At 36.3% G+C, this 19,763-nt stretch overlaps 1 protein-coding gene across 1 annotated transcript in view; it reads left to right on the top strand.

The window, feature by feature from the left end:
* The first annotated feature begins 568 nt into the window (after positions 1-568).
* COG3 (component of oligomeric golgi complex 3) overlaps positions 569-19,763 on the top strand; it is a 61,128-nt gene continuing 41,933 nt past the window's right edge. The window contains exons 1-8 of the mRNA XM_069467678.1: positions 569-1,228; positions 8,077-8,223; positions 9,938-9,999; positions 11,072-11,237; positions 11,960-12,034; positions 13,491-13,583; positions 14,277-14,402; positions 15,945-16,025. Of these exons, the coding sequence (XP_069323779.1) occupies positions 1,055-1,228; positions 8,077-8,223; positions 9,938-9,999; positions 11,072-11,237; positions 11,960-12,034; positions 13,491-13,583; positions 14,277-14,402; positions 15,945-16,025 (924 nt within the window). The 5' untranslated portion in view covers positions 569-1,054. The remainder of the gene's footprint in view (positions 1,229-8,076; positions 8,224-9,937; positions 10,000-11,071; positions 11,238-11,959; positions 12,035-13,490; positions 13,584-14,276; positions 14,403-15,944; positions 16,026-19,763) is intronic.

The following is a 19,763-nucleotide window of genomic DNA, read 5'->3' on the forward strand; positions in this document are numbered from 1 at the left end:
TATATCAGGGTCTCAATCTGTCGCCAGGCTAGAGTGTTGTGGTGTCATTATAGCTCACTGCAACCTCAAACTCCTGGGCTCAAGTGATCCTCCTTCCTCAGCCTCCCAAGTAGCTGGGACTATAGGCATGCGCCACCACACCTGGCTAAATATATACATGTGTGTATATATACACAAAAACATATTTACATTTTTTTTTTGTAGAGACGGGATCTTGCTATGTTGTTCAGGCTGGAATTCTTCTGTAAGGTAGAGGGTTGTCCTTTCTCCACCATTTATTTATTCAATAAATTATATCAGTATGAATTCATAGGTATTTATTTTATTCTGTAGGTTATGATTCATACTATCGCTATTTATTTTGTTGCTCAAATTTACATGATTTAAATGGCAGAACAGTATTATCACTACATGTCTGTACCACGAATTATTGATCCAATTTTTTGATGTTCGACATTTAGGTTGTTTCCAGTTATTTGATACTATTAATGTCTGAGATACACATATCTTTAAATTTTAATGTATTTCTATAAATTCGTTTTCTAAAGGGGAATTATTGGATGTTGGAATAGTAAAGCTCTTGGTTTTGATGTAAGCGGCGGAAACTGTCAACATGTTAACACGGAACTCACACACTCTCCACCCAGACAACGAGTCTGTGAGAAGAGAGGCGACAGATCCGGGAGCTCACGAAGCCCCCTACCGGCAGGTGACTTAGCGCAGTTGTCAATAACATGAACAACTCGTAACAATAAAGTTACGGATGTTGAGGAAGAGACTTCCGGTAGGGGCGTTTCCATTTCCGTCAGGTCCAGGCTCCACGTTCTTCTACATCCCAACCGGAAGTAGTTGGAGCTTGTTTAAAGCCACGTCTGTTCTGGCCTCGGTCCCGCCCCCACACTGAGGAAGCATTTCCGGGGTCAGGGCATTCCGGCCCGCCCCGCCCCTCCGCCGGTGCAGTGCTGGTAGCCCGGGTTCTCCCGGAAGTGGCCGGGGCCTCTCTGTAGGGGTCCCCTTCACCCCGCTGCTGCTGAGGGCCGCGGGGGCGGCGGCAATGGCGGAGGCGGCGCTGCTGCTGCTGTCTGAGGCGGCGGCGGAGCGGGACGCTCGGGAGAAGCTGGCCCTCTGGGATCGGAGACCGGACACGACGGCGCCGCTGACCGACAGGCAGACGGACTCGGTGCTGGAGCTGAAGGCGGCGGCAGAGAACCTACCGATGCCGGCCGAGGTGAGGTGATGGGCGGGAACTGGGCGCGGGCGACGGGGATGGGATGCTCGAGCGTCCTGGCAGGACCCCGGCCTCGCCATCCTCTACCAGAGGTCTCTATCCACTTCTCCTGGCCACGGTGGCGGATCCGGTGGGAGGGGCCCCTCACCTCCCTGGGCTGTCAGGCCTCTCATGGCGGGCGATTCCGACTCTCTGCTCCAGCTTGGGATCGATTGCGGGGGCGTCCAGTGGCTGATGCCCGCCGGCACCCAATCCTCCCTCCAGCAATGTGGGACGGTTGACCTGGAGCTTTGCTCTGGCGTCTGGCCTCAGAGGTCCCTTGTGTCTGCTGGGCTGTAATCCTGCTGCCCACCGTCTCCCAGGAGAGGCACCGAACCCGAGGTGCTTTGCTGCAGGACAGTCTCCAGTTGGTGCTCATTTACCATCTTAATGAATAACCTACCTTTCTTTTTGCATAGGGGATTTGGGGAGACCAAAACTTGACCCTGAGTGACAGTTTTATTCATTGCACATTGAACTATGAGCTCTCGATCAAGTGCAGGCTATGGGAGATTAGATTTATTTGACCTATAGCAAAGTAATAAAAATGAATTGTCTTTGGTAGCTGGTTCAGTACATTATTAAATAATGCTGGTTTTCTGTTAGTGTCAACGCTTTTAATTCAGTTACCATTGAGATGTTATGCATATTACTGCTTGTTTGATTCAGTTCAATTGGTTATAATAGCAAGAAGTATGTTTTATGAATTATCATATGTTTGCAAACTTTTTCTAGTTTTGAGGGCCAGGTTTAGGAGGATTATTTTATAAACAGTTATAGTTATTTTTGACGTTGAAAGCATTCCTTTTACATGATTTGGAATTGTGTCCAAATGCAGATAGAGCTTAGAGTCTTCAACTTTTTTTGTCCTCAAACTTTAAAAGGTTTGATTTGAAAGTTCTTGTTTACTTTTGCATGCTCTGGCACCAAATAGGTGTTCTTTCTTGGGGTTCTCTGTCCTTCTGTAGGATGTTGTGCCAGAAGTAGGTCTGAAATGAATGAGGAGACAGGTAGAAATTTCTTTGGCTCAGCTATCGAACTCTTTTATACTCTGGATGATAGAAGTTGTTTGCTCTATAGATTTTCCAATCTGTTTATAATTGAGTTGGCTTATTACTAAAGCAGGATGCTTGGACTTTGTGGCACTGGGAGGTGAGGTGGGGGAGAAATACATATATTCTACAAGAAAACTTCTTTTTATTGTCATGAGGCATAACCTGTTATTTCTTGTTTGTTTTTTGGGTTTTTTTTGTTTGGTTTTTTTCTGCCCAATATGATCTGCAGGAAATAACCTATTATTCCTTATTCTCCTTAAGCTTGAAGGAGAAGGTTTGGAGTAAAATAAATGGAATCTTTTCATTTTCACCCCATTGTTCCATATTTATGCAGTATAATGATACTTACCATTAGCTGCGTGCAGTCTTTAACTTTTATTATATGCTTACTCTGAGCTAGGAATTGGGGATAGAAAATAGGAAAGACGAGATCCTTACATGAAGGTATAAAAAAGAATAAAGAAGGTAAGTTCAGACAGTGATCCATGATAGCAGGAAAATAAAATAGGGTGGTGTGACAGAAGGGGATGGGGCATGTCCTTTTAGGTAAGGAAGAAAGGCCTTTCTGAGGAAGTGACAGTCTGAGGTCAGAACTAATGATGGAAAACATGAAGCCAGCCTTGCAAAGACTAAAGAAATAACATTCCAGCTGGAGGAAAAAACAGGGTAGGGGATGAGCTTAACAAGTTCAAGAATTCAGTGAGGATCTTTTAGTACATTCAGTCTTGGTTTTGGATTCCTGTGAGAATGAAATAGCCAGTTATATATCCATCCTGGAATCTTTGAGGGGGACGTTCTCATGGCTCTTCATCTCTCTACAGCCCTCATTTCCCTTTCCTAGAGTGTTTATATGTCTGGTGGGAAGACTTTGGAATTAATTTTTTATTCCTGTTACCACTCTTTTAACATTGGTCCTGAAAAAGAATGCCTTGATTTTCATTTTGTCCAACCAGTATAGATAAAGGATTTTCTGGAGTGTTTCACAAATCGTATTAGATAAATTACTTCCTGAACAGCTGGAACTGGGCAGGTTAGTAGAATAGGGAAAGAGAGAGGCCAGTTAACACTGAGTAAATATCATAAATCTGTTGACTTCTTTAGAAAATAACTTTCTCTTTTATGAAGGAGAACTAGTCTTATCTTGAAAAGAAATTATACTTTTTTTTTCTTTTTTTTTTTTTGGCGTTAGAGAAAAGAGTTGGAATAGAATTTTAGGTAGACTGGTTTTCTTGTAGCCAGGGCAAACTTTTTAGTAGGGAAGGCCTTTTTCTTTCTTTTGAACTTAATAATTCTTGATAAAATGCTACAGTAATTTACCCTGACATTTGTCTGTAATTTAGTTATAGCTGTTGTTTTCTTATAGCTCTGTGACTTTAGTTGTGGTGTTTAACTTCTCTGAGCTTTACTTTTCTTCTTCGTAAAATGAGGACTTATCTCATGGTGAGTACTTACCTCACGGGAAGTTGTAAGAATCAAATGGAATCAGATATGTAAAGCACACAGTTCTTCAGGCTGTATAAGAAACATCTGCTTCTGATAAGGGCTTCAGGCTGCTTCCATTCATGGTAGAAGGCGAAGAGGCATGTGTAGAGATCACATGGGGAGACAAGAAGTAAAAGAGAGGGGAGGGAGATGCCAGGGTCTTTTTATTTAACAACCAGCTACTGCAAGAACTAACAGAACAAAAACTCACTCGACCCTGACCCCAGAAGTGATTAAACTATTGGTGAGGGATCAGTCGTCTTAACCCAAATACTTCCCATTAGGCTCCACCTCCAACATTGGAAATTAGATTCCAACATAAGATTTGGAGGAGTCAGACAGACCATATCTAAACCATAATACATCTTAAAAGAGAGATGATATAGGTGTCACTCAGATCAAAGGTAATAAAAGAAGGGGTTAGGTGCCTTGAGGAAGGTTCTGAGACTCCATCTATACCTCTTCAATGCTTTGCTCCAAACAGAGAAAGTAGCATCAGGTTTCATTTAGGGAATGAATTGATCAGATGATTATAAAAGTGATCTTTTTCTAACCTAGAATGTTGTGAGAAGTAGAACTTGGGAGATGGTATGGTTTGGATATGGTTTGCTAAGGCCCTGCTTGTTGAAATTTGATCCCCAGTGTTGTTGTTGGTGTCCAGTGGGAGGTGTTTGGGTCGTGGGGGTGGATCCCTCATGAATGGCTTGGTGCCATTCTAGCCTGAGTTCTCATTCTCAGTTTCCACAAGAGCTGGTTCTTGAAGAGAGCCTGGCACCTCCGTTGTCTCTCTTGCTTCTGTTCATGCCAAATGTTCTAGCACATACCAGCTCCCCTTCCCCTTCTGCCATGAGTGGAAGCAGTCTGAGGCATCTGCCCAGATGCAGAAGCGGTTGCCATGTGTCTTGTAAAGCATGCAGAACTGTGAGTCAAATAAACCTTTTTTCTTTATAAATTACCCAGCCTCAGGTATTCCTTTTATAGCAACACAAATGGATTAAGACAGGAGAGAAAGTATGTTTACTTGTTTTTTCCAGGACCTGCTCAGCTGGTCAGGCAATGCTCGATAGTTTATTGCAGTTATTATTTAGTATGTTAGTGTCCCCATTTGCGTAAATTATACGGTAGCTTTCCAGCACTTCCCACCTGGAGCCTAGATCTGTGGTATCTGTCTGCTCCACCTGGAAGCCAGGCCAGTGCTAGTGAGTGGGAAGCTTTTAGTCACCTCATCCTATGCAGTGAATGAAAGGTCAGAACAGGAAAGTGTATGATACCACCACAACCACACCCCTTTTTGAAGGCTGTATACCTAGTGGGGGCATTTTCTCATTTTCTATTAAAAAGCAACTTGTTCTGTTACTTTAAAAAATTACTTCTTTGAAGTGGATGCATTGTGACTTCTCTCTTGCTTGGTTTGAGAGAAAATAATTTTATGGTAGTGAGAATAAGGGAACAGGGAGCCTCCTACTACTTCTGGTATTTAAAGTTCTTATGATTGAAAAGTAATATTTGTGCTCAAAGTAATCAAATGGAATATTCTTTCATAAATTTGAATTATCATATTTACCCACACCTAGATTATAGAAAATGTCTGGAATATCCATAGTAGCTTCTCAGGTATCCAGAGTTTCCATGTGATTTTATTTTCTAAAGTAAATTAGAAGATAAACATTTTTTTGTTTCAAGATAACAGACTGAGCACATGTGTATGATACTCCTGGATCCCTTTGAACTGACAGTAATAAATGTGTGACACACCAAAACCAACGATGGTATCAATGAACCTGCAATTTTGGCAAATTTATAGAAGGCAGGAAGCATGTATTAATAGTATCATTTTAAAAATCAGTCTAAAGACTTAATTACAGAACAAAGTGTAAATGTTATGAAATTTGATAATCTAAAAAAGAGATGGTATAGGTGACAGAATTTGAGAGTAAATAGGGAAGAAAATATAGAGGTACTAATTTCTTCATCTTACATGATGAAGTAAGAGCCAATAAATAGGAACTAAAATTGATGAATTCAAACACAAAGTTGTAAATTTGTTTTTTAGAGCTATGGAGTAACTATCAAAAATACTGAAAATGGTTAAAAGTCAGGTTGGAGGAGAATGTTACTTTTCATTTTAACTCTTTTGATGATTTGGATTTAAAAATTATATTCATGTATTTTGAATAATTTTTATAAAAGAAAGATTGATAAAAATTAGAAATTATTTCTTTGGTTCCTCCTACTTTTAAAGTTTTTCCTTCTACCCGTAAATTCCTTAGAAAATACTTCTTAAATTATAAATCTTGGTCTTGCCTCAGAGAAGAATTGGATGGGCAGGGAAGAGGGGAAGAAGGGAGATTGATTTTTACTTGAATATCATTCTTTACTCTTGGATTTTTGAGATAATAAGCTCACTATAGTTTAGTGACAAAGTAAGAGTAAATTCTATTTTTCTCTTATACTCTGTTGAAGAGACAATTTAAAATGCTGCATATTAAATGAAAAAGGTGAGGTGTTATAATAAACTGCTATTTGGTTTAAAAAATGTACACTTCTTTTGTATGTGTGTAGACTGTCTTGGGAAAGATACATAAGAAACCAGTAACAATGATAACCTGTCTCTGAGGAAGGAACTGGATGGCTGGAGAATGGGTCCAGGGGAAGGTGACTGTTCACTGAATATTCTTTGAATTTTGTGCTGTGAGAATTTATTACTTAGTCAAATAAGTACATTTAAAAGGACAGCTTTGTATATTACAAATGATTCTAGAACAAGAGGAATTTTACTTTTTTCTGGAATTTGTTATGTATTATGAAGTAGTACCAGAATTATGTGTTATAAGGCCTTATGAACTCTGATAGGAGAATATGGTTATTACATTAATTTTTAAAAATGGAAATAGTTGAGATTTCTATGCTGTTGTAAGAAATAATGCAAAGATATCTCCTGCACAATATATTCAGTTTCTCTCAATGGTAACATTTTGCACAACTATAGTATTTGGGATCACAACCAGGATTTTAATATTGATTTACATTCCTTAAAATAGATTTATAATTTTTTTTCTCAAAAGAAATTGAATTAAAGATGGACATGGGTTTAGGTTATATTCAAGGACTGAAGTTTGCTAGGTTCTCTGTGTGTTCGCCGTAGGATTTACAACATACAGACAGCCTCTGTAATTTGTCCAATGTTGTGCAGCTTGTAAGTGAGCAGGAGCAGGATTCTAACCACGCTGCGTTGTAATGTACTTTCCCATAAGTATAGCCCCATTTGAACACATTCACAAAACCCCCTATATTTAAAGGATTGTTTCTAAATTAGGGGTGGTACATTTTGCATCTTGTTTATTTTAGCTTTGAAGATAAAATGCTATCCTCAGATGAAACTTCTGTATTTAGAAAAATAGACAGGGAAGTAACTTCCTAAGGCCTTGGATCATGTCTTAAATTGGTGGACCTTAAACATCTTGAACTAAGGGCTGAAGGCTGGACTTGAACCTAAACAATTAGGCCCTTTTACTTTCCCCAGCATCTACTTTGCCTTTTTTTTAGGTCTAAAAACAGCTTGTCTGTAGACTGTAGGTAAATTAGCACCTGGGCTATCTTTAGTAGTGGAGAACTAGAAAGTACTATAGTTCTAATGGTGTCAAAGTGAGGCCTTGTCCATGAGATTCTTCTGAAACTGATTAGAAACTCTGAAATTCTTCCAATTTAGTTGTAATTTCAAAATTTCTCAGTAAGAAGGTGTGCATGAAGTGTGCCAGTGAGTGGAAATGGTAGGAGGAGGTAATGTTTATTGGCTGTTAATTTTTGGGTGTGATTTGTTAACCCTGTTGGTTGGTCAGGCTTTTGTGTTAGATACTGGGGAGGGCAAGCTACTTTCAACAACACCCAAGTTTTCCCTTTGTTTGGTGGTAGTTCACAAGAAGTTCAAGTGAGAAAATGTGTGTGGATTAGCATAGATTCACCACCCCTATTAGAAAACTAACTCAAAAATCATACCTTAGGAAGGATGAGAGATCCGCCCACCTCAGCCTCCCGAGTAGCTGGGATTATAGGCACACGCCACCCACCTAGCCATATTTACAATTTGAGACTATCATTTAACATAGAAAGAGTCTAGTTAAGTGTTAGTATTATATGGTATTTATTAACTTCATATGATTTAATGGAAACATTTCTTTCTCTTTCAAAACAACTGAGATGGAAACCCAGTCTTGAATTAAGTTCAGAGAATTTTCAGGTTATTTAAGTATCTTTGTGGCTCTCTTTTTCAAGCTCCCAGTTGAAGACTCATGCAGTTTACCTCCCCAGTTGCTGCCTGCTGAACTGAATTCAATAGTGCCTGAATCTACAGAAGACATTCTCTTGAAGGGTTTTACTTCCTTAGGAATGGAAGAAGAAAGAATCGAAACTGCACAGCAGGTGAATTGCAGTATCTTTTCTAAGGATGTTTGATTATTTTAGATGTCTCAAGACAAGGCTAATAAAAATGGTTCTAATTAAAAGTTCTGAGGATTTGACATATAGTTAACATCAAGTCTTTCTAGAACATTCTTAATTTTGTGTTAATTGTGGCTATTAAGTGTTTTCAATGAATCTCTTACCTAATTATATTTGCATTATAGATAAATATATGATTTTCCAAGTTTGGATGTTGATAGATTATTATATTTATTAGGGTTTTAATATTTTATGCACTTTTGACTTTCCCTAATGTATGTCTATGTTAAGCTATCCCTCAGTACTCCCCTTGCTTGTTGCATGGTAATCCCTTTTTTAAAAATCTAAATATTCTCTTTAGATGAACCCTTATAGTTATTTTTCAGTAATTTAACATGTGTAATTTTCTCTTGGTTTTTGCTTATTCCTACTTACAAACCTATATGTATAGCAGTTTCTTTTGCCACTTCCCTTGTCTCCTCTTTTTAGTCCTGTTAAGAGTCAAAGCTGAGTCATTTACCAAGTAAAACATAAAGCAAATGCAGTGAATTGTATATATAGTAAGTCTAGAGAGGGAGTGCTACAAAACCATTAAGAGCTCTACCTCCTGAGTTAGGCTGACCTGCATCTGAAATTCAGCTCCATCCCTTACCATCTTTGTGAGCTGAGGCAGTACTTACCTTCTTAGATCTTTAGTTTCCTACTCTGTAAAACAAGGACAATTATATACCTATCTCACAGAATTTTTGTGAGTATTAGATAAAATAATGCATGTAAATACAGTGTGTGGCAAGCACACAATACATGCTCAGTGAATGGTAGCCAAGGTACATGGCACGCCTGCATACCCTGGACATTGAATCTCACTTGAGAATTGTAGAAGGTAATCTTGCACCATGTCTGTGAACTTGTTTGGACTGTTTGGAAAAAAAAAAATCTAGATTAAATTTGTACCTGAATATCTCTCTTTAAAATTAAAAAAAAAAAATCTAACATATTGGGTTATAATTTATATACAATACATACAATTTGTATACATTTACCATACAATAAAATGACACTCCATTTTAAGTGTCAGCTCGGTGAGTTTTGATAAGTGTATGTACTTGTTGTATAACTGCCACTACGATCAAGATATAAAATATTTATGTCACCCTAAAAAGTTCCTTCATGCTCATTTAAGTTCAAACCCCCTATTTCTTTTTAATAATAGATATTTTTCCATGACATTGGTGGTAGGGCCAGAATTCAAACCCAGATTTAGCTGATGCCAAAGTCCATGTTCTTAAACCACTATGTAATATTATTTCTGAGTTTGTATTCTCACAGTTCTTGCTAGATAACATTAATATTGATATTTACCTAGAGCCCCGTATTACCTACTCAAATTTCGCAAGCTAGCAAGTAAGCATTAGCCTCTTAGGAAGAAATATTTTTTATGCATTGTATCTTTAATACTCTTCCTTACTTGACTCTGAAAATGGCCAATGTTTTTAATATCGTTTGCTTTTCCTAGCATATAGATATTGTGCATGTAATTAAATTGTCTTCTTCTGGCTTAAAACTATTAATGTCTGAGCCCTAAACAGTAAGAATTAGATAGTGTCTACCCTTTTGACTTGCTATTTGTCATGTAGCCATTTTCATTTTGTCTATTTTAGTTTTGTTAACAATGTAGTACTCTTTATCTTTCCAGTTTTTCTTATGGTTTGCAAAGCTGCAAACTCAAATGGATCAGGATGAAGGAACTAAATATAGGTATGTGTGGCTTTTGCATTTCTTGGATATCCTAATTTTTAGATCTCAGTCATCCAGAAACATTTCATAATCTGTGTCTTTAAACAAAATTAAGGTACAAAGAAAACTCCACCAGCCACATATTCTTTAAGAACAGCCAGACAGAAGATTTGGATCATTACAACTGTTACTAGAAGTTGTGTGATTAAAAACAAAAGGAGAATTACATTATAATTAATAGGTTGGGAGGGACAGACATTGGTTTTTAGATGACTTAGAAAGGATTAGGTTCAAACAGGAGTTTTACAGGAATTCTAAGAGATGTTTGTTGCCTTTCTTTAGGAGAAACATCCTCAGGAGACTTTAAGGATGGCTACCTAGATTGGGTGTAACTTTGTAGTTCTGTTTGTGTATTTAATAGCATGGGGGAATAACAGTGTACTCTTTCTAGCTGATTTGGGGGCTGTGGGTTGAATGTTCACATTCCGTTTATTGATTTATTGATGGCCGTTATTGCTAGGCAATAATAGGTTTTTTTTGAGGTATGATCCCATTTAATCTTCATAGCAGCCATGTGAGGAAGTATTACTATTCCCATTTTATAAATGAGCAAACTGAGGCCTGGAAATATTAAGTAACTTGTTCAACATTATGGAGACTAGGGCAGGGCTGGGATTTGGACCCAGGTCTTTTAATTCCAAATCCAGAATTCTTTCCATGATGTCCTACCATCTTTCAAAGGTGCAAGTGATCTGAAGGATTGACGTTACTTGATGCCTTGGGGATGGTTTTGGTGTCCCAGTCTTTGGAAGCTGAGCCAGCGATTCATTGTCTTATATGTGAAAAGCCAAGTTATGGCCTCAAGGCTGATTCAGTTCCCTTTGTTGCTTATAGTATCAGTGATTTGCCTTCTTAAGTATTGAAACAGTTTATGACAGCTTTGGTACATTTCTGAATATTATTAAGTTTTGTGAGTAGGTCAGACTTTCCTCCTGAAATTCAAGCATTTTGGGAAAAATGACACTGTTATTTATTGACTATGCTTATTAGGGGAAAATATTATTGCCAATCCCCTTTTGGTTCTGTTTTCTAGACAGATGAGGGATTACTTGTCTGGGTTTCAGGAGCAGTGTGATGCTATATTGAATGATGTAAACAATGCTCTTCAGCATCTGGAGTCATTGCAGAAACAGTATCTTTTTGTGTCCAATAAGACAGGAACCCTACATGAAGCCTGTGAACAGCTCCTAAAAGAACAGGTAATTTGGAGTAGGAGAGAGGGTCAGTAGTTACATTTAATATTTTGTTTTAAAGTGGATAAATATGATTTAATTTTAATTTTCTTAATTTCTTGAAGTAGATATTGAACACTGCTCTTTATGAGGCCCTGTGCTAAGTATGCAGATTGTTAAATTGAGAGCCTACTTTTATTCTAAATAAGCTCATGTAAACAAGGGCAAAGGCAAGCTTCCCTATATTTTGATCTGTTAGGTCTCAGCACAGTTTCAGAGTATAGTAGATATATAAGTTTGCTCTGTCCACTCTTGATTATTGACACTTTTCAAACAAGCATAGTGATCGTACTAATGTTGGAGTTTATGAAAAGATCAACTCATTGAGGTTATGCTTAAATTTATGACGTAGAGCTAGAACATTTAGATTGCTATATTTATCTCCAAATTTTCTCTTTTATCTTTTTTTCTTTGTTTACAGCCATTGTTAATATAGAAATTTTCTCTGTATATACTTCTGTGTTTTTAAAATGTGGCTATTATTTTATGAAAAGATCGTACAAAATTTACTGTAATAATTCTTGCCTATTTTAGTTCAGGATTACAGAAATATTTGAGCTTTATTCTGAAATCTGATGTCTGATATAAACATTTATGTCTAATATAAATCTGTGCAGTGTAATTTTGAGACTAGAGTGTTAATTTTCTTATTCTTATAATAATTGGTTTTTCTCTTTTAAAAATGCAAGTCGGAACTTGTGGATTTGGCTGAAAACATTCAACAAAAGCTTTCATATTTTAATGAATTGGAGACTATTAACACAGTAAGCGTTTTTTACTTTTTGTAAAGTTAGTGATTTTTACTTTATATTTCTCTTTCTTGGTATAATCTTTAAACTTATAAATTGGCTTGAGTAATATTTTAACTTAATAATTTGCTTGCTGATACGTATTCCTATTGGTAGCCAATGGAGATACCATTACCAGTTCAGATTTTTCAAATGTGCTTTAAGTAGTATTATATCTTAAATAGTATTATTGTTATTAAAAACTTTTTGTTGGTTACCTCTTATAGTATCTCATTCGTAAGCTGTGAAGAAGATAAGAAGAAATACTCAATTCTAAATCTTGCTGTAGTTGTGCGACTATAGTAATAGTCAAAACATTTTTTAAACTAATTCTCATGTTTAATTTGAAGAAAAGTATAGTACTTATAATGTATATTTGTATCCCAAAGCAATAGTCCCAATGAAGGCTACTGTGTAAATTATATTTCTATGTTTCTGACTCATAAGTTAATGATTATATATAAACCGTGTTGTTAAAATTTTTGGATTAATCATTATTATTATAGTTTACTAAAGACATAGAAGTAAAACTAGTAGCCAGTTAACAATGGAATGCAGTGGGAAGTAGTTCATTGCCAAGCCATTTTTATATTAAGATAAGAAGTAATTGGTTGGTAATATTTTACTTTCATAGTATGATTGCTAAACGTAGTGTAACTGCTGGTTAATCAATCCTTTAACCTTGAGAAAATCACCAAAGTACAAAAATTCATTTATTTTTATTTTTTTGATTTATTTATTTTTTTAATTTTTTTGAGACAGAGTCTCACTCTGTAGCCCAGGCTAGAGTGCCATGGCGTCAGCTTAGCTCATACATAGCAACCTCAAACTCCTAGGCTTAAGAGATACTCCTGCCTCAGCCTCCTGAGTAGCTGGGACTATAGGAGCGAGCCACCATGTCTGGCTAAGTTTTTGTTTCTATTTTTAGTTGCCTGGCTAATTTTTTTTCTATTTTTAGTAGAGATGGGGCCCATTCTTGCTCAGGCTAGTCTCGAACTCCTGAGCTCAAGCAATCCACCTGCCTTGGCCTCCCAGAGTGCTAGAATTACAGGCGTGAGCCACTGTGCCTGGCCCAGAGTACAAAAATTATGTATGTTGTAAAGTACTAAAAAATGGGAAATCTGGGTACTTGATATGTTATTTCAGTATAAAATTGTAGAGTAATATAAAATATTTCCTTATTCATGAAAGCTCATTAAAGCTTATTAGGAGTAAACTGAATTTAATCAATATTCTTTTACATTTGTCCCTTCTTTGTTGTATGTGGGCTACATTTAGGATAGTTTATTGACCTTTAAAATGTATTATAAAGACATTAGTACAACTGTGTTATATCCTAAAGAGAAATATACTAATTCTGATCCATAGTTTTCCACTTTTACCTATATTGTTTTTTGTGAATTAAGATTGATTTTTTTTTTTTTTCTTAAAGAAATTGAATTCCCCTACGTTGTCTGTGAATAGTGATGGATTTATCCCTATGCTGGCCAAGTTAGATGATTGTATAACGTATATCTCATCTCATGTAAGTCATGGTATTTTTGTATATTTTTGAGAAATCTTAACATTCTTGTTACATCACTTCTTGCGCTATAATTATTTTTTCTGAAGGGGGAAAAATATATAGGTAAATATGTATTGCAGAACTATAGTGAATTCTTAGTTGTTATCGATAGCGGACTACACAGTACTTTTAGCTCCTGAGGTGACCCCTAGAGTGGAAAGGGTCCTGGCTGACTCAGTTATCCCACCTAAAAGGGTGAGCCATTTTTAAGTTGTTGAAGTCCTGATATGCTATATATTTCTTTGGAAACAAAGTGTTACTGGGGGGACGGGAGCAGAATAAAGAGACAAGCCCTTTGATTTAATCACCTCCTATTTCTATCCCCCAGGGCTTTATTGCTGTATGTATTTCCCTTAAATCCTACTCTTGTCCTAGTTGGGCCTTACATGTTAGCCTTGAAGTCTGTGGGGTGCTGAAAATATATTTTGCTGACAACTGCAAGTATTCATTGAGCTCCTACTTTGTGCCAGGCACAGGGGACTTGGCTGTGACCAAGACAGTTACAGACTCATCTTCATGGATGTTATGATCTACATACAACTTTTTTTTGAGCTTTGTATATTACTTTACATAAAAGACTCATTGGTTTTCATTAAAAGCTTGCTTTTTGTCAATTTTGTTTCCTTTTTGTAAGTCTTTCTCTTTTCCTTACAGCCTAATTTTAAAGATTATCCTGTATATTTGTTGAAGTTTAAACAATGTCTTTCTAAAGCTTTGCACCTCTTGAAGACATATATCGTGAATACACTACAGACTCTTACAAATCAGTTACTAAAAAGGGTGAGTTAACTGGTCTCAATTAACAGGTTGTTTTTCTTTTTTGATTTGTTTATTTTCCATAATCTTTGTCTGAGATTAGTACTATGTAATTACAAGAAAATTATACCTTTTGTTGAGTAAGAATATGTACTGCAGTTTTATTTATAATAGAGAAAAATGGCTATATTAGGAATGTCCATTGCAGTCTTATTTTCAAATAATGTTTAACAGTGTGAGAAGTATCCAGTACTATACGATGTAAAATAAGTAAAATAAGATACAAAGTATTTGTTACTTAAAACATTTCCTTTCTAGCTTTTCGTGAGACACTTAGAAGGAAATACACCAAAATAATAAAAGTGATTTTGAGTGATGGGATGTGATGGATAATTTAAATTTTCTTCTTTACATTTTTTGTGTTTGTTTTTGTTTTTTTGAGACAGTCTTGTTCCATTGCCCCAGGTAGAGTGCACTGGCATCATCTTAGCTCACTGCAACCTCAAACTCCTGGGCTCAAGCGATCCTTCTGCCTCAGCCTCCTGAGTAGCTGGGACTACAGGCGTGCACCATGACGCCCAGTTAAATTTTCCATATTTTTTTTTTAGTAGAGACAGGTTCTTGCTCTTGCTTGGGCTTGTCTTGAACTCCTAACCTCAAGTGATCTTCCTTGTCTTGGCCTCCCAGAGTGCTAGGATCACAGCACTTTCTATATTTTTCTATGTTCTATATTTAGCACACATTTTTATTGAATACCTCCTAATGCTTGGTATCGTATTTGGAACTGTACAACAGCAGAGAGGAGCCAGGAAGATCTCTGCCATCATGGAGCTTATATTCAGGAGAAATAATCAGTAAAGAAGGAAACAGAGTAGTTAATTACAGTTTACAGTAGATTCTAGGTGCAAAATTAATAGGATATTGGGTTAGAAAAGTAGAGTAAGAGTAGAGCTAGCTAGGATGGTCATGGTGCATATTTCTTTCCTAAGAAAATAAAATCTTAAAGGTTATGTTTTATTTTTTAAACTTACTTTCTAAACAACATGGAGTACCTTCTTGAACTTTCAATTTAAAGCCAGTGATTTTGGGGTTGCCTTTTTACTGTTCACATTTTTCTTAGCTGACATAACAATTGAACTATATATTTTTCTATTTTGCAAAATTTCTAGTAAGTTTAGGAAACTAATAAGGACTAGCTGCAGAAAACCTCTATGAGTGTATATGATGGTTATTTAATGGATGCACTGAATCTCAGGTTAAGTAATTTGGCCAATGTCCTATACTCAATAAATGACAGAGTATAAATCTGAATTCAGGTCTGTTTACCTGAAATTCAGATAACATAGGGTAAATTTTGAATATAAGGGAGAGAGAGATGACAGTTCCAATTATTACTCATTTATAGAAACAATAATATTGAATCTCTCTTTGAGATTTTTCTCTCTAAGCTTTTGGTTGGTATGGAGGCCAAATATTAGCCACATGAAATGGTTTGTGTCAGGTTTTTTGAATAATTATTTGTTTGCTAATTTCCTTCCTTCCTTATCCTCTTCTATGTTTGCTTAGGATCCTTCATCTGTACCTAATGCAGATAATGCCTTCACACTATTTTATGTGAAATTTCGAGCTGCTGCCCCCAAAGTCAGAGTAAGTCTATTGAAATACATGGGATATTGCTATAAAATTTATTCAACCAGCTCTTTTGAAGTACTGTTGTATGTTAGGCCTTTTCCTTATACCAGGGAAATAAACATGAATGAAAGGTAGGCATTGTTCTTCTGCATTACAGCAGTATATCTTAGAAGTGTGTCCTAGGTGCTTGAAGTCCACAGAGCAGGAAACAACAAGCTCTTCCTATGATGCTCAGGGTAGGTTTCTACATGAAGGTGATAGTTGAGCTTAAAAAGTTCAAATAGTGGACTTGTGGGGATTGATAAGAGTATTTTATATACAGAGAATAACATGTATAGAGAAGATTGTTGAGATATAAAAGACATGCATTTTGGGAAAGTTCCAGGTAATTTGTTATGATGGGAACATGGGACATTAGTGGGGTATGTTAAGAAAGACGACAAAGACCATCTCACAAGGGATGTTACATGTCATGTTAATTCAGAAAAAGTAGAGAATCAATAAAGTAGTATCTTAAACAGAGGAGTGATTTGATCAGATTTGCCAAACAGACACATAGACCAATGGAACAGAATAGATAACTCACAAAGAAATCCACGTACTTACAGCCAACTGATTTTTGCCAAGAACATTCAGTGGGGAAAAGACAGTCTTTTTAATAAATTGTGCTGGAAAAACTTGATATCCATTTTTAACTGACAGTGCTTAAAAAAAACTTAAAAAATGAAGAATAAAAAAGAAAAAATAAAAACACGGACAAAACTCCTGAATATCCATATGCAGAAAAATGAAACTATACCTCTGTGTCTCACCATATACAAAAATCAAATCAAAAGGGATTAAAGACTCAAATGTAAGACCTGGAATTATAAAACTACTATACAAAAATATGGGAGAAATGGTTCAGGACTTTGGTCTAGGCAAAGATTTTATAGCATAGGCAACAAAAAACAAAACAGACAAATGAGATTATGTTAAACTAAAAAGCTTCTTCAGGGCAAAGGAAACAATCACCAGAGTAGAGATAACTTGTAGAATGGCAGAAAATATTTTCAAATTGTTCATCTGACAAGGGACTAATATCCAGAATATACAAGGAACTCAAACAACACAACAGTGAAAAATCAAATAATCCTATTAAAAAGTGGGCAAAGGACATGAATAGCCATTTCTCAAAAGAAGACATATAAATTGCCAATATGTACATGAAAAATGCTTAATATCATTAATCATCAGAGAAATGCAAATAAAAACCACAATGAGATATTATCTCACCCACATGTACTCTAGAAATATGTATAATTATTATTAATTAAAGAAGATTAAAGATGCAATATAAAGAATGGATTATGGTCAAGAGAGATTTGAGACAGGGAGGCCTAATTAACAATGAAGATTTTGTAGTAGTCGAGGTGAGAGATAAGGGTTGAATTAATGCATTGATAATATATTCTATGAGGTTAGGTATGTGCCTTATTTATCATCCTTGGCAGTGTCTGGTAAATAAAGGAATGCAACTATATTTATCTTGATTAAGTGATTAGAATGGAGGGTGCAAAGATCAATATATGTGTTTTTAAAAGATATATATTTTTTAATAATATATCTGAGATACATTTAACACATTGCCACACTAGAAAAAAATTTTTTTCCTTGGGGCCATGATGTTTTATTACGAAAATAGAATAAAAGCTTCAAAAATAAAACAATGCTTTCTAATTTAATGAGAAATTTGTTATTTTATATTGTTTTCTGTGCATGAGTTATATGCAACTTGAAAAATATTTCACACAGCTCTCAAGGTGAAGAGATGTGTGAGTTAACATATGCTTCACGAGGCCGCAGGCTCAAAACTAGCTTGAGTTAAATACAACTCACATGGCAGTTAATGTATTAATTGGAGCTGGTACGTGTATATTCTTTGTACTTGTTGTGAAGTTACTAGAAAGAATAATCTACTTTTGCCGACTGTAACTTCACTGCCTTCCTTGTTTCCTTTTGAAAGTCAGCCAGTTGAAATGAGATTTTTTTTTGAAATGGAAGAAACTTATTTTTGTTTATAAAGCATATAACGGAAGAGTGGTTAATTGATGTCTTGAAATATAGATTGTACTCGATTGTTTGCTTTTGCTTATTAGCCAAACACTAATGATAAAAATTTGATTAGAAAAGAAGTGGTATAGGTAAGAAGGTTCAGTATGGTGGGTGATTATAAAATAATTACATAATTATAAGTGGCTTTTCTATGTTCCATTGGTAACCAATTAGTATATGTGATGAAGTCCCATTTGTATTAGTGACAGAGAGCATAAAGTACTTAACCTAGCAATAACCTTAACGAAAATATAAGGATGAGGAAAATGACAAAACCAGACAGAAAATCATAAGTGATTGAATAAATGGTAAGCCCATCTTTTTCTTGATTGAGAAGACAATTTTCAAAATGTTAGTTCCTCCCAGTGTAGTGTATTGGTTAGAATGTACTCTTAGCAGAAATTCCAATGAAATTTCTTTTTGTATGACTCCAGCCTTTATTTGATAAATAGGTAAGACTAAACAAGAAAATTTTGAAAAATATAATGTCATTGATTCAAGAATTCACTGGGCGATCATCGGAACAAAAAATTCTAGAACTTAGTATATAAAGAAACATCCCAAATCAAAAAGAAAGCTGGAGTTTTCTTCCTGGTATTGGGAAGATTTGCTAAATATTTGGGAAATAAATGTAAGCTTTTCATTTTATAACATTACCCAACGAATACATTCCAAGTCAACTAAAAAATTTTAAATACAAAAATGGAAAGACCAAGGCAAACAAAAAACTAGAAAAAATTATTGGAAAAAAATTACAGAGAAAAAGATTAATGGTATAAAAATTAAATTTTCTGAATTTTAAACAGCAAAAGCAAAGACAAACCGAAGAGAATGTTCGCAACAGATAGGAAGGTTAATATTTTTAATATATTATGAGTGCTTATAAATCAGTATAAGAAAGGTGAGTATCTAATATAAAATGACCAGATTACTCACAGAAAATTTGGAAGATACATGCAAGTTAAAGTTAGGTGGCATTTTTCTTTTCTTTTCTTTTTTTTTTGAGACAGAGTCTCACTCTGTTACCCGGGCTAGAGTGCCGTGGCATCAGCCTAGCTCACAGCAACCTCAAACTCCTAGGCTCAAGCAATCCTACTGCCTCAGCCTCCTAGTAACTGGGACTACAGGCGTACGCCACCATGCCCGGCTAATTTTTTCTATATATTTTTAGTTGTCCAGCTAATTTCTTTCTTTTTTTTTTTTTTTTGAGACAGAGTCTCGCTCTGTTGCCCGGGCTAGAGTGAGTGCCGTGGCGTCAGCCTAGCTCACAGCAACCTCAAACTCCTGGGCTTAAGCGATCCTACTGCCTCAGCCTCCCGAGTAGCTGGGACTACAGGCATGCGCCACCATGCCCGGCTAATTTTTTGTATATATATATTTTAGTTGTCCATATAATTTTTTTCTATTTTTAGTAGAGACGGGGTCTCGCTCTTGCTCAGGCTGATCTCGAACTCCTGACCTCGAGCGATCCACCCGCCTCGGCCTCCCAGAGTGCTAGGATTACAGGCGTGAGCCACCGCGCCCGGCCCAGCTAATTTCTTTCTATTTTTTTTTAGTAGAGATGGGGTCTCGCTCTTGCTCAGGCTGGTCTTGAACTCCTGAGCTCAAACGATCCGCCCGCCTCGGCCTCCCAAGTGCTAGTATTACAGGCGTGAGCCA

This window comes from Eulemur rufifrons, chromosome 4, assembly GCF_041146395.1.
Source record: "Eulemur rufifrons isolate Redbay chromosome 4, OSU_ERuf_1, whole genome shotgun sequence".
NCBI classification, from domain to species: Eukaryota; Metazoa; Chordata; class Mammalia; order Primates; family Lemuridae; genus Eulemur; species Eulemur rufifrons.